The sequence below is a fragment of the Adiantum capillus-veneris genome, chromosome 10 (genome assembly GCF_014529385.1).
Source record: "Adiantum capillus-veneris isolate H3 chromosome 10, ASM1452938v2, whole genome shotgun sequence".
NCBI lineage: Eukaryota > Viridiplantae > Streptophyta > Polypodiopsida > Polypodiales > Pteridaceae > Adiantum > Adiantum capillus-veneris.
The window spans coordinates 132,724,813-132,737,352 of NC_140940.1; the positions used below are offsets into that span (position 1 = coordinate 132,724,813).

Below are 12,540 nucleotides of genomic sequence, written 5' to 3' on the forward strand. Positions count from 1 at the left end.
TTGAGGTTGCAGTCTGCGGGGACTCAAGATATGCACCAAAGAGATCCCCCTTCTGAGGTGTACTCTTGGGCCTTGGTGTAGACCAAGGAAGCCAATGGAGACTAGAAAGGCAACCTTGTCTGTAGGCACAATCAGTGCAACTTCGGTGTTAGGTGCAGCGGAATGAATGTTGTATTTTCTCAAGATTAGCGATCTTTATTGCTCAAGGTTCCTTTTAGTTCTTAGGGAAAGAGAGAGCTTTTCGTCCTTATGGAGAGTGCTATGATCACGAACAAAGTGAGTGGATATTGTGCGTGCAAGTGAATGAGACTGAGAGAAGGAGAGAGAAGAGATACGACACCCGAGAGGTTGTAAAACCCTGCTCCGAAGGCCCCACTCTCGTCGGCGAGAGTGGTCTACTTGATTGCACAAAGGTGTACAATGCGAATGCAATGGACTGATGCAATGGGATTATGCCGATGACGACGACGACTTAGGCTGAAATCTGTGATCTGCTATGGCCTGAATTCGGTGGCTGTTTCGGGGTTGAGACTGACTGTTTCCTTGCAGGTCAATCTCTCATGCTGAAAAACGCTGGACAGCAGGCCTCTTGGATGCTGAAAAACGCTGGTATGGCAGAGATCCCAATGATGATCAAAACGCTGAAGCTTGCTGGCAAAAACACTGGCTATATGCATCCAAAAAACGCTGATAGGCTGGTGATCCTAGCGTTAGTGAAAGGCTGCAAAAACGCTGCGTTTGCTGGGGACAAAAACGCTAAGGCTGAGGTGGTTTGGTCGCGGGAAAACACCGAGGATAGAGAAGGAAACGCCAAGGGGATGGTGAAGTATGGCGAGGGTCTATTGCTGGGGGGGGGGGGGGGGGGGGGTACTGCTAAGAAGTTGCCTATTGAGCGGGAAGCTCCTGCTGCCTCTTTTGCCAGAAAGTGCTACTTGGGTTTGCTTATATATTAACTTAGCAAAATTGCCCTACCTACTTTTGTTGGAAAGTCACTTAAAAATAATAAGTGAAAATAACCAAAAATAGGAAAATAGGCTAAATGCATTGGAAAATTCCCCTAACTGATGCTAATGGATTTTGATGGGAATTCCGATGATCATGCTTTGTGCAACCAAAGGATATGCATCTATGCTAAGTGACTGGGCATGCACGGTCTACGAATAGACTCACAAAAGTGTCAGATCACTGTTAATCTAAACTCACTGAACTGACGGGAACCCTAATATGGTGTAGCTTGTCCACGGACACATAGGGTTGGGATGTGTCACGTGACATCCCCTCCTTTTCAAAGTGATGGTACCGAACTCTATGGCGTCGAGGGAGATCGCCAACAACATCCGGAATCCTGGAAGGGACTCTTCGCCGGCCCACTCTGATGTGTGGGTCGTGCGGTACTTGAACTTCATAAAGGTCTGCAACGCTTGCTTCTTTGGGCCGCGCCGAAAGCGAGACAAAGTCGTTTGGATCTCCTTTCTTGCGTCAACTTCGTCTAGAGTCCTGCTGCTTCCGTCTTCAAGAATCTCCATGGCTGAAAATTCCTGAAACCATCTCCAACACAAAACCATGAACATACCTATTCCATGTAAAGTGAAGGAAAAAAAAGTTGTCTTCTCTAAAGAATGTGTATGCAATGTAGATGAACATAGAGACGGAGAGACAAACTGTTCATCAAACACATGCAAACAATGAGGTCGAATCTTTTCTGTTTGATCGAAATCAATCAACTGTGGCAAATCACAATGGAAATGCGCATGCTGGGTGCTCATACTTTCATGTGCTCTTTCGGTAACTGTGTCATGCCAAGGAAGAGACATGGAATGTGACTTTCTAACATACAAACTTTTCAGCTTTTCATGAACAATCCGCATACATTCGTGCTCATCCATGATAGAAACGTGCTCAACATACAATATGTCATGCCTAATAAAAGGGATCACATAACGATGCTGACTAAAATACAGGAAACCGTCACGAATGAAACACTCGAACAATGCGTGCGTATCAAACATGCGAACACATAATACTTCCTGTGATGGTTCTTTGGACCAAGGCTCGAGAGCCAAGATCGCTTCTTCTTGAATGATCGAATCGTCTTGTGGGGGTTCTTTGGACCTCGACTCGAAAGCCAAGATCGGATCTTCGTGATTGATCGAATCTACAACGAGGTTAGTTTCGCTAGGAAAAGCATCCACTAACACATCATCCTTTTGAACAATCACATCATCTTCATGCAAGTCATCATGCTTGTCTTTGTCATGCAAATCATTGGCATCCAAATCATCATGCTTAGCAATATCATTCAAATCATCATCGTGCTTCACACAATCATGCAAATCCTGTGGGTCATGCTTTGGAGAAGGAGAGACGGAGAGAGTCTCCTTTTCGTGATTCTGTGCAAAGCACGCCTGTACTTGAGAAAAAAGTCGCAACATCTCTTTGTTCTGTCGGTCGCTCTGTTCTTTGAGGGCTTTGTTCTTACGATCAAATTCTGATTGTCTTGCTTGGTTCTCTGCGTGTCTGCGTTCCATTTCTGCTTTTCTTTCTTTGAATTCACGATCCAATGTGGCTTGTCGTTCTTTGGCTTCCAAGCGTGCTTGCTCACGCTCACGCGCTATGACTGCCATTCTTACTGCATTTCTTGCTTTGCGTTGTAAAGTCTGTTCCATAAACAACAGTTCCAACTCCTCTATTGGAGTTAGTGCAATCAGTGTCGTAGATGGGGAAGGGTCGGAAAAACCTCCTGGTATGGAAAATTCTTCTTCGCCTCTCTCATGCTCATCACCTCCAAGCGAAGTATCCATTCCGCTTCGAGTGATACCATTCTGCAATCGTGGGTTCTTGTGGGTTCTTGGGGTCTTGGGTTCTTAAGTCCATGAGGAACTTGGGTTCTTGCGGGTCTTGGGTTCTTAAGTTCACGAGGAACTTGGGTTCTTGAGGTTCTTGAGGTTCTTGATTCTTGAGGGTCTTGGGTTCTTGAGGTTCTTGAGTTCTTGAGGGTCTTGAGGTTTTCTTTCGCTTGCAAATCGCGTTGGAGAAGGATCTTCTCTTCACCCGAGTTCTACTCCTTTCTGCGGGCGCACCCCTTGGCGGCCTTGCGCTCACACCAAGGTTGCTTTTTCCCACCTCACGTCGATTGGCCGGCCGCTAAGTGCACGGTCCGCTCTCAATGAGTGAAAAGAGACACAAGGGGAGGCTGGACAAGCCCTTCTTTCTTGGGATTCCTGTCACTCTTCAACAAAACACGATTAGGAATCGCCACGCCCAAGTAAACTTGGGTTCGTGCGATCGCAACAAGCAAAAAAAATATTACGGTTCTTTCCTTGAGTAATGCAGAACACTTCCAAAGCTCTGATACCAATGTTAGGTGCAGCGGGATGAATGTTGTATTTTCTCAAGATTAGTGATCTTTATTGCTCAAGGTTCCTTTTAGTTCTTAGGGAAAGAGAGAGCTTTCCGTCCTTATGGAGAGTGCTATGATCACGAACAAAGTGAGTGGATATTGTGCGTGCAAGTGAATGAGACTGAGAGAAGGAGAGAGAAGAGATACAACACCCGAGAGGTTGTAAAACCCTCCTCCGAAGGCCCCACTATCGTCGGCGAGAGTGGTCTACTTTATTGCACAAAGGTGTACAATGCGAATGCAATGGACTGATGCAATGGGACTATGCCGATGACGACGACGACTTAGGCTGAAATCTATGATCTGCTATGGCCTGAATTCGGTGGCTCTTCGGGGCTGAGACTGACTGTTTCCTTGTTGTGGCTATGGCTGAAAATGACTGTCTTGGTCGGGTGTCATGCTGATGGTAAAACGCTGAACTGTGGGACTTCTTTAGCTGCGTTTTTAGGTCAATCTCTCATGCTGAAAAACGCTGGACAGCAGGCCTCTTGGATGCTGAAAAACGCTGGTATGGCAGAGATCTCAATGATGATCAAAACGCTGAAGCTTGCTGGCAAAAACGCTGGCTATATGCATCCAAAAAACGCTGATAGGCTGGTGATCCTAGCGTTAGTGAAAGGCTGCAAAAACGCTGCGTTTGCTGGGGACAAAAACGCTAAGGCTGAGGTGGTTTGGTCGTGGGAAAACACCGAGGATGGGCTGATCTGCAAGGGGATTATCGCCAGAAGGTAGAAGCTTCAAGACGATGGATCTGCTACTAGAGAAGGAAACGCTAAGGGGATGGTGAAGTATGGCGAGGGTCTACTGCTTGGTGGGGGGGGGGGGGGGGGGGGGGGGGGGTAACTGCTGAGAAGTTGCCTGTTGAGCGGGAAGCTCCTGCTGCCTCTTCTGCCAGAAAGTGTTAACTTGGGTTTGCTTATATATTAACTTAACAAAATTGCCCTACCTACTTTTGTTGGAAAGTCACTTAAAAATAATAATTAAAAATAACCAAAAATAGGAAAATAGGCTAAATGCACTGGAAAATTCCCCTAACTGATGCTAATGGATTCTGATGGGAATTCCGATGATCATGCTGTGTGCAACCGGAGGATATGCATCTATGCTAAGTGATTGGGCATGCACGGTCTACGAATAGACTCACAAAAGTGCCATATCACTGCTAATCTAAACTCACTGAACTGACGGGAACCCTGATATGGTGTAGCTTGTCCACGGACACATAGGGTTGGGATGTGTCACATGACATTCGGAGTCATGGTGCTAGCATTTGAAGTATGTGTGCTCAGCTCTAAGGCTAGGAGGTCCATTTGAAGTACCTTACTACTATATCTGGCTTCTCAAACTCACTCTGGTATTAACTTCTGGCAAGTATGTGCATGTCAATGAGTTTGCCCATCTCGGCAAGAAGGCGGGCCTGAAGTCAAATTTTGAGCCTCCCTGCTATGGGGGCACATGCCAGCAATCGGACAAATCAGGAGGTTGCCTAGAGCCTACTGCAAGGCTTGCTTTCTCCTATGATGTAAGGGATCCTAACAGAGGACTTAGCCCGGGGGGGCGGGGGGGGGAGTTTGCTGGTGGGATACAGCAGTGGCAGCCAGCGCAGTCCAACACTCACTAAAGTTTGAGGTATATCAGTATTTGAAATGCAATCAGGTTTTAGTGGCGATCCGAGGTCCTAGATGCTTGTAAGAGTAGCTTGCTTAAAGGTGAAGGTATGGAATTTTAGGGCCAAGAAAGACTGAGGATTTCAAAGAGTGATTTTGATCGCATCTTTAAAGCCAGGGTGCAATTTGTTTTATGCCTTAAATTTTAAGTGAGAGGCGTTGAAGCCTATGTTATCTTAGCTTCCATATATATGAAACAATGGTTTTGTTTATTCTTACTAAAGGATTCTACCCAACCATTTTGGCCATAAATATGATCAAGATGCTGAGATCTTATCACTCATATTTCTACCATTTTTGAAATGCTTTACTCAGCCATTCATAGAACTGACTGTTGGCAAATAGATATCTGAGGCCTTTGAAATCTAACCAATTAAGAAGACGTGGCTTCTACGATTAAAGGTTTTCAGTACTTGTTTGTCTATGAAGCTTTACTGAAGGTATGGAAGGTCAAGCAATGTTGATGGCTTTATATTCCATAACCTAAACCCTTTACTGTGCCATACTCCTCGTTACCCCATGTTGACTTTTGGTGCTTGACAATTGATAGAAAGCTCTTTATTTCAGTGATGAGGAAGTTTAAAGTCTTTGAAGCGTGCTATCTTGTAGATTTCTGAGGTTTTATTTTGCCATAGGGAAACCCTCACTAGGAAGTCATGAGTTTGTTCCTTCTAATTTGCTAAATTAAGGAGCGACTTTTTTTAACAGTTTCTCACTGTTTGTAGCGTGTACGGGACATGCCTTTACTGTTACGACGCTTGGTACAAGATTTGATGGATCCTCAGAGAGCTCTTCCCCTAGTGCATCGAACCCGAATAATCATCTATGTAAGTTTGTTAGATATTAACCATCAGGTTGTCCAACATATATTGATTTTTATGCATGAAAGTTGTGTGCCGCCTTTCTGTACATTTACGAATGCTGCCTTTGCTCACAAATCTATTTTAAATGAGTAAATCAAGTCCCACACAAAAATAGAATAGGGATTTTTAGAAGATGGAAGGTTATCTCTAGTCGTGGTTTTGCAACTTGGACAGGCCTTCTCTTAAAATGTGAAACTCATCAGCTAATAGTTTCAATGAAATTCCAAAGCAAAATCATCGTGGGTCTCCAGCTGGGTCATTTATCAAATTGTACAGTTCAGCCTCCAAAAGCTCTCCCACTTCGTATTTTAGGAGACCAACTCCACTGTCCATTTTAGATCCTTTATTGTGCACTGGAATGCATTAAAATTTAAAGCACTCTTCAAGCTGTGGAAATACGTTTTTGTTTCTTTATTCAAGGCCACTAAAAAACCGTCATTTGAAGAAGTCAATTATCTTGTTAGCCTTTTCCATCACGGTATGTGGTAGCTTTTGCAAAAAATGTCAGCAGAGCCTCACTTATGAGGGTACTCTTTGTCGTCTAAAAGCTAACGAACCTCTGTTTTTGTTGATTTGATGACAGTTGATGCTCATGACCTTTTATGTTTTCAGCCCTCTGGATATCCTGCCTGAAGGTATTTTAAGCTCTTCAATGTTAAAGCCTTTATTCTTTCGTATTTTAATGTCGTCAATTGATGTGCTCGAAGTTAAGATTTGAAACGATTTCTCTTCATGGTCACTTTGAAGGACATTTACAGAGAGTGCTTATGTATATATATGCAGTTCAAACTAAGATTTTAATCATGACCAATATGCCAGAGTCCAGGTCGTGTCAAATGAAGACTACAGTGTCCTGTTTTGGTACTGATTAGCAGTAAAAGGGCTTTACAAGAACGCTTATGCATTATGTTCAGTTTGAACTCGAGTTCAAACATGACTGAGGTGTATATGTAGCCACTGGTGCCCTAGCACAGGCTGTTTAGTTGATTGGCAAGTCAGATAGCTTCCAAGTTCGAATTATTCTGTAACCTACAGTTCACAACGTGGATTTTGAAACTCCATGTCTCAAAGACTTCAAGAATTGAATTAAGTGGTAAAGCAGACTGCTCTCCAGGAAAGATGGACATGACTTCGAATTCAAGAAAACAACTGTCATTCAGAAACTTCATACCTGTCCATACAAGGTTGACACTTTTATTTGTTAGAATGTTGCTGGATAAAGCTCTCTTACACGAGCATGTTCAATTCGCTACAGCAGTGCATGCTCTGGTTTCCAGGTTCGTTTAAATTGTTACACTTTTTACTTGCTGTAGGTGACACCTTCTCATCACTTGGACTGGACGGTTTTAGTGAACCTTCTCATCACATGCTTAGGGTTGTTAGTTTTCTTGAAGCTGTCAAAATGCATGACATAATTGCAGAAAGAAAGACTATATTCAAATCTCGTAGAGGCCAAAGAGATGAATGAGACAAAACCACATACAACTGTGGCTATCCTCTGGGCATATTACAACAAAGATTACAACGTACAACAAAAATCAAATGTTGTGTCCAACTGTGATGGGTGCATGGATGTCGTTAGCGGGGATGTCATAGTATCTAGTCAACTCTATGCGTGAGGGAGCTGATGGTTTTATTGTCTTGTGGAGACTACCACAAGTCTATACCTTGCACGCACTTTTAAAGGTGTATCTAGGCTTATCCTAGGTTCATCTAGGTATATGGTCTGGTCATATAGCGGACATGTAGACTTCAATTGGTGAAGTTTTCATCTGAGGTATGACTAGTTGATATTGTCTTATATTATTCTATCTTCTGTGGTGCATATGCCCTATCAGCTATCGTCATATTGTATTCATTCTTCCTATTAATTTTTATTTTAGTGCTAAGCTTCATAATGGCTCAGACTTGAGTCTCCCCTACATCTCTAGAGTTATGATGGAAACTTAAGGATGCATGAGCCATTCAGGTTCTAGACTCTAGTAAGTCGCTATCTTGGCGGGGCAATTCACGGATCACCATCTTCAAACCTCGGGTTGCTTTCAGTTGGTTTATGGGAGGTGAGATTGGATTCTAATGGTTTATCTGGTGGGATCAGATTGTCAGCAGATACACTTCGTTCCATTCACTGTTTAGTGGCTACTCTAGAGGCATGCTGTTTGGTATGCAAGGTGGTAGGAGGCGGGCTGTCAGCACCTCAGCTATTGAACTTCCTTAGAGATGCCTTGCTCACAATGTCCATTTTGAGAGGTTGCTACAGAGTTTAGCTTGAGACTTTGAATGAGGTATGTTTATGCCGAGGACAGGCGTCTCCATTCTACTTCATGTTCGTATCTACTGCTATGAGGGATGTATATCTGCAACATACCATCTTTGGATAACTATTGGTACACTTGGATGTGTTTAATGTGAAAAGTCGATCCAAGGTGTGATGGCTAGTGTTTGATGTGTGGATGAGTCTAATGTGAAAGATTGGACCAAGAAGTGAAATTCAATGTTAGATCACGATGGGAAGTCTAATGTGAAATGTTGAACGAGTATATGTTGATGATATGTGTGTTGATGAATGGTTTATGGAATGTATACTATATTGTGTACTACTTGGATGGCATGTTCATCTGCGTGAATTTTTTATAAGCAATGGCTACTCATGTAATGGGAGGGCACCACATGCCAACAGAAAAGAACAGATTGAACAGACTTTTAGCAATTCAAAACAATTGAACTGAAAGAGATGCACGACACACACGACACAAAGTGGTGGAGTTTTACCCCAAGAGAGCACTGGCCCCAAACCTTGGCGCCCCTTTCGGTATTTCTTTATATTGCTTCAATTCAGTACAACGCCAGCAACACGTTTGTGCATCTCCATGCGGAAGCATGTCAAAGAGTGAGCCCTTGGCCCTCTAAAAGCAGTTTACATAAACAACATGGAGTCCAAAAGCATCTGGTCTATAAGTTGCCAGCGCAAATCCGTACAGTTGCCACATCAGCAGCTAGCAACGTAAAACCTGGATGTCCATACAGCTGCCACATTAGCAAATTTTTATGCTAGGCATTTTTGTTTTTTCGTGTGTGTGTGTGTTCATTATTTTAGGCCCCATCGGACATGGTCCTATAAGTTGGGAACTCTTTTGATAATTGGGCCTTTCGATGAGAAACGGCAAGTTGGTGAGAACTTCTTTTGTTTCTTCTAGGGTGTAGGCCCCTCAGCCGGGATTTGCAAGTTGGCTAGGGTTAGGCTCGGGGGAACCCTAACGTTGTCGGATCTTTAGTGGCTTGACACTCAGCAGTTTGTGACAACTCATCTACTGTTGAGATTTTGCAGGTGTAATCGGGGACGATTACCCTTCTCTTAAGGGGACCGATTTGGCCCATAGCCATGGATAGGGCTGATATATGCAATAGTTGAATGCAGTTGTGATGATCGCTGAATTTTCCAAGGCGCCTAGGAGAGATAGACCACATTGTGCCATGGAAGGCATCTAGAAGCAAGGCAACTCTCAAATTGGCAAAATGTGCAAAGAAAGTGGACAACTACTACAGGCGACCCTCAATCTTACAAAGCATGCAGGAAAGGGGGACACTTGGGAGTCCATGCATGGCAGATGGTGGTCCATGCAAGTCAACTAGAGTCCATGCATGGTAGGTAGCAATCCATGCAAGTCGACAGGATTCCATGCATGGTAGGAAGCAATCCATGCAAGTCAACAGGATTCCATGCATGGCAGGTAGCAGTCCATGCAAGTCAATTGGAGTCCATGCATGGAAAGTGGCAGTCCATGCAAGGCAACTGGACTGCATGCCAAGGTGCAAAGTTATGTCAGGTACGGTACGATATCCAAACATAAGGGACGTACTTTTGTACCAAGTACTTTTTTAAGTACCTAATCAATACGTACCGATTGTAAACAACCTTGTATTTATTCAATTTATCATGGACCTCTTAACCCAATGGCTTGCTAGACTTATAATGAATACATTGTACAATGCTTAAAACTTAATCTGAAAACTTAAGCAGCAAGCTAGATGCTTAAACAAGTTACAACATAACATGAAAAGACAGACAAACTCATCTTTTGCATCAATGATAAAACAAACTACAAAGTTCCAACCATGTCCATGGTATATGCCATAAGTACATACAAACATAACAAGAAACACTACATCCAAAATAAATCCAGTGTCCACCATGGCGAGTCTAGACTCTAGAGAGGACGGTCAATTTTATTTTATAATGATCACGTATGGATCCGTACAATACGCACTGACCCGTACAGTATGGTACAGATCCGTACGTATGTACGGATGAGACCTTGCTACATGCATGGCGGGTGGCAGTTTCAGCATGGCAAGTACTAAGCGACCCCTAGTGAGGGTCAATTGAAGCATGGCAAGTACCAGAGGACCCTAGTGAGGGGCAATTCAAGCCTGGCAAGTACCAGGCCACTGTAGTAAGGGGCAGTGCAGGCATGGCAGGGACAAGGCAACCCAAAACTGCCATTTTCAGCCAAGGCAACCACACACACATATGAGGAACTGGCCACTTCTTCAAACAGCCCATTAGAGGCTTCGTTAGGAGAGGAAGGTGCAAACACGGCATTATGGCTTTGTATAAACGTGGACACACCCCCCCCCCCCCCCCCCCCCCCCCCGACGCACACACGCACACGCACACATCTCTATTCAAAGGGCTAACTAGCCAGCTATACGGGTCCTCTCTCTCTCTCTCTCTCTCTCTCTCTCTCTCTCTCTCTCTCTCTCTCTCTCTCTCTCTCCCCACAGAAGGAGGGCGCCATCTCTCTCATGAGAATTGTACCGTACATTCTTATCTACATAAAACAAATACCAAAAGGGGCGCCTATTCAGGGGCGAGTACGTTGTTGAGGAGGAACTCCGCCTCTCCATTTCTGATGATCCCATCTCTCTCTCTCTCTCTCTCTCTCTCTCTCTCTCTCTCTCTCTCTCTCTCTCTCTCTCTCTCTCTCTCATCCGATCCCTTCTGCAGTGCACACAGAATCTCGAGGAGAACACGACGGAACTGTCAAGATTTTAACTATATGTGAAAGAATCTTCGTGTTGTGACCTTGGACTTATTCGTCACTCCTACCCTTACTTCATCGCGCACTGGGCGTGCTCCCTTCTTCATTGCTCTGTCTTACAGGGCATAACCATAAAGAACCCCTGATTACACATGGGTTCTCGCGGAGAATCTGACAAAGATAACACCTCTCGGTGGGTAGACAAAGAAAAGTTGAAATCCGGCGCGGGAACTGAAGGAAAGAATGAAGATCTGGACAAATTCTTGGCGGAAAAGTTTGCCAAAGCGGAGTACAAAACGTCAACTGTAGGTTGACACATGTGTCAACTGTAGGTTGACTAAGTACTCGAAAGACCCAAGATTTGCGAAACACTTGAAGAATTACCCGATTGATGAGATTTACTCGAGATGGCGAGAGGCCATTGATTATCCTCTTAGGACAGGAGGAAAGCTAAAAGGACAGACGAGTGCAAAAAAACGGAATTTGTACTCGCAAAAAGAGCTGGATAGAATTCTTGAGAAGATGAGCCAAAGGACCACCAGAAGATAAGCCAGAAAGTTACAAAGCAATAGCCAAGCGCGGAAGAAAGAAAGATGAAAGCACGACTGGTAGTGGGGATTGCCGTCCCTGATCATATGACCAAAAATACCAAACTTTGCAGAGCATGGGGCAAAGTGCGAGACCAGGAAGCCCTTATCTTCTTTGATGGAGAAGCCAAGGCCAACTTCAATCGAATTGGCGGCTTGACTTGGAATTACGCTCGAGGAATTTCGGCCACCGGCCAAGGCTGTTCTAGAGGCACCAAGACAGGATGTTGCCATTACACCTGTCATTGGCAAACTACCTTTGCCTTGTCAGGGGTATGTAGGGCACGAGTACTTTTACATCATGCCTTTGGAAGGGAGTGACGTGCTCCGAGAAATCCCTTGGTTCCTCAAGAATAGTGCCATGGTCGATTATAGGGCAAGGAAAGCCATCTTGAAGAATGAGAAGGGCAAAGAAATTGTACTGAAGGAAGAGTTTGTCCCACTGGTCGACCTAGAAAAGGAACATCGAGTCTTTTTGTTTGCTTGATTTTTTTAAAAGAATTGAATGATGATCTAAGGTCAAATATGTTTGACCTCGAAAAGGAACAACAAGAATTTTTGCAAGGTCAGACTGACTTCTTTTCCTGAAGGCTTACTAGGAGAGTTACTTCCTGCTTGTTCGAAAGATCCCATGATTGATTTGATTCTCGATAGTACACCAGCGAACCGGCCACCTTATCGAGTTAGCTGAGCTCAAAAAGAAGAAATAATGAACTATGTAAAAGAACTTCTTGAAAAGGGGTCTCATCCAACCTAGCACTTCACCTTTGAGTTCACCCGTGTTGCTAGTACTAAAGAAAGATGGATCTTGGAGAATGTGCATTGATTATAGAGCTGTCAATAAAATCACCATCAAGAACATTGTCCCTATTCCAAGGATCGACAATATTCTTGACAGACTTCAGGGGTCCTCTTGTTTTAGCAAAATTGATCTGAAGAGTGGATATCATTAAATTCGAATTGGCTCATGGGGACGTCTAC

At 44.0% G+C, this 12,540-nt stretch overlaps 1 protein-coding gene across 1 annotated transcript in view; it reads left to right on the forward strand.

Annotated features, from left to right (window-relative positions):
- Window positions 1-12,540, forward strand: part of LOC147449679 (uncharacterized) — a 172,309-nt gene that overhangs the window by 107,536 nt on the left and 52,233 nt on the right. Inside the window, exons 5-6 of the mRNA XM_086522055.1 lie at window positions 5,793-5,894; window positions 6,514-6,565. Of these exons, the coding sequence (XP_086378181.1) occupies window positions 5,793-5,894; window positions 6,514-6,565 (154 nt within the window). The remainder of the gene's footprint in view (window positions 1-5,792; window positions 5,895-6,513; window positions 6,566-12,540) is intronic.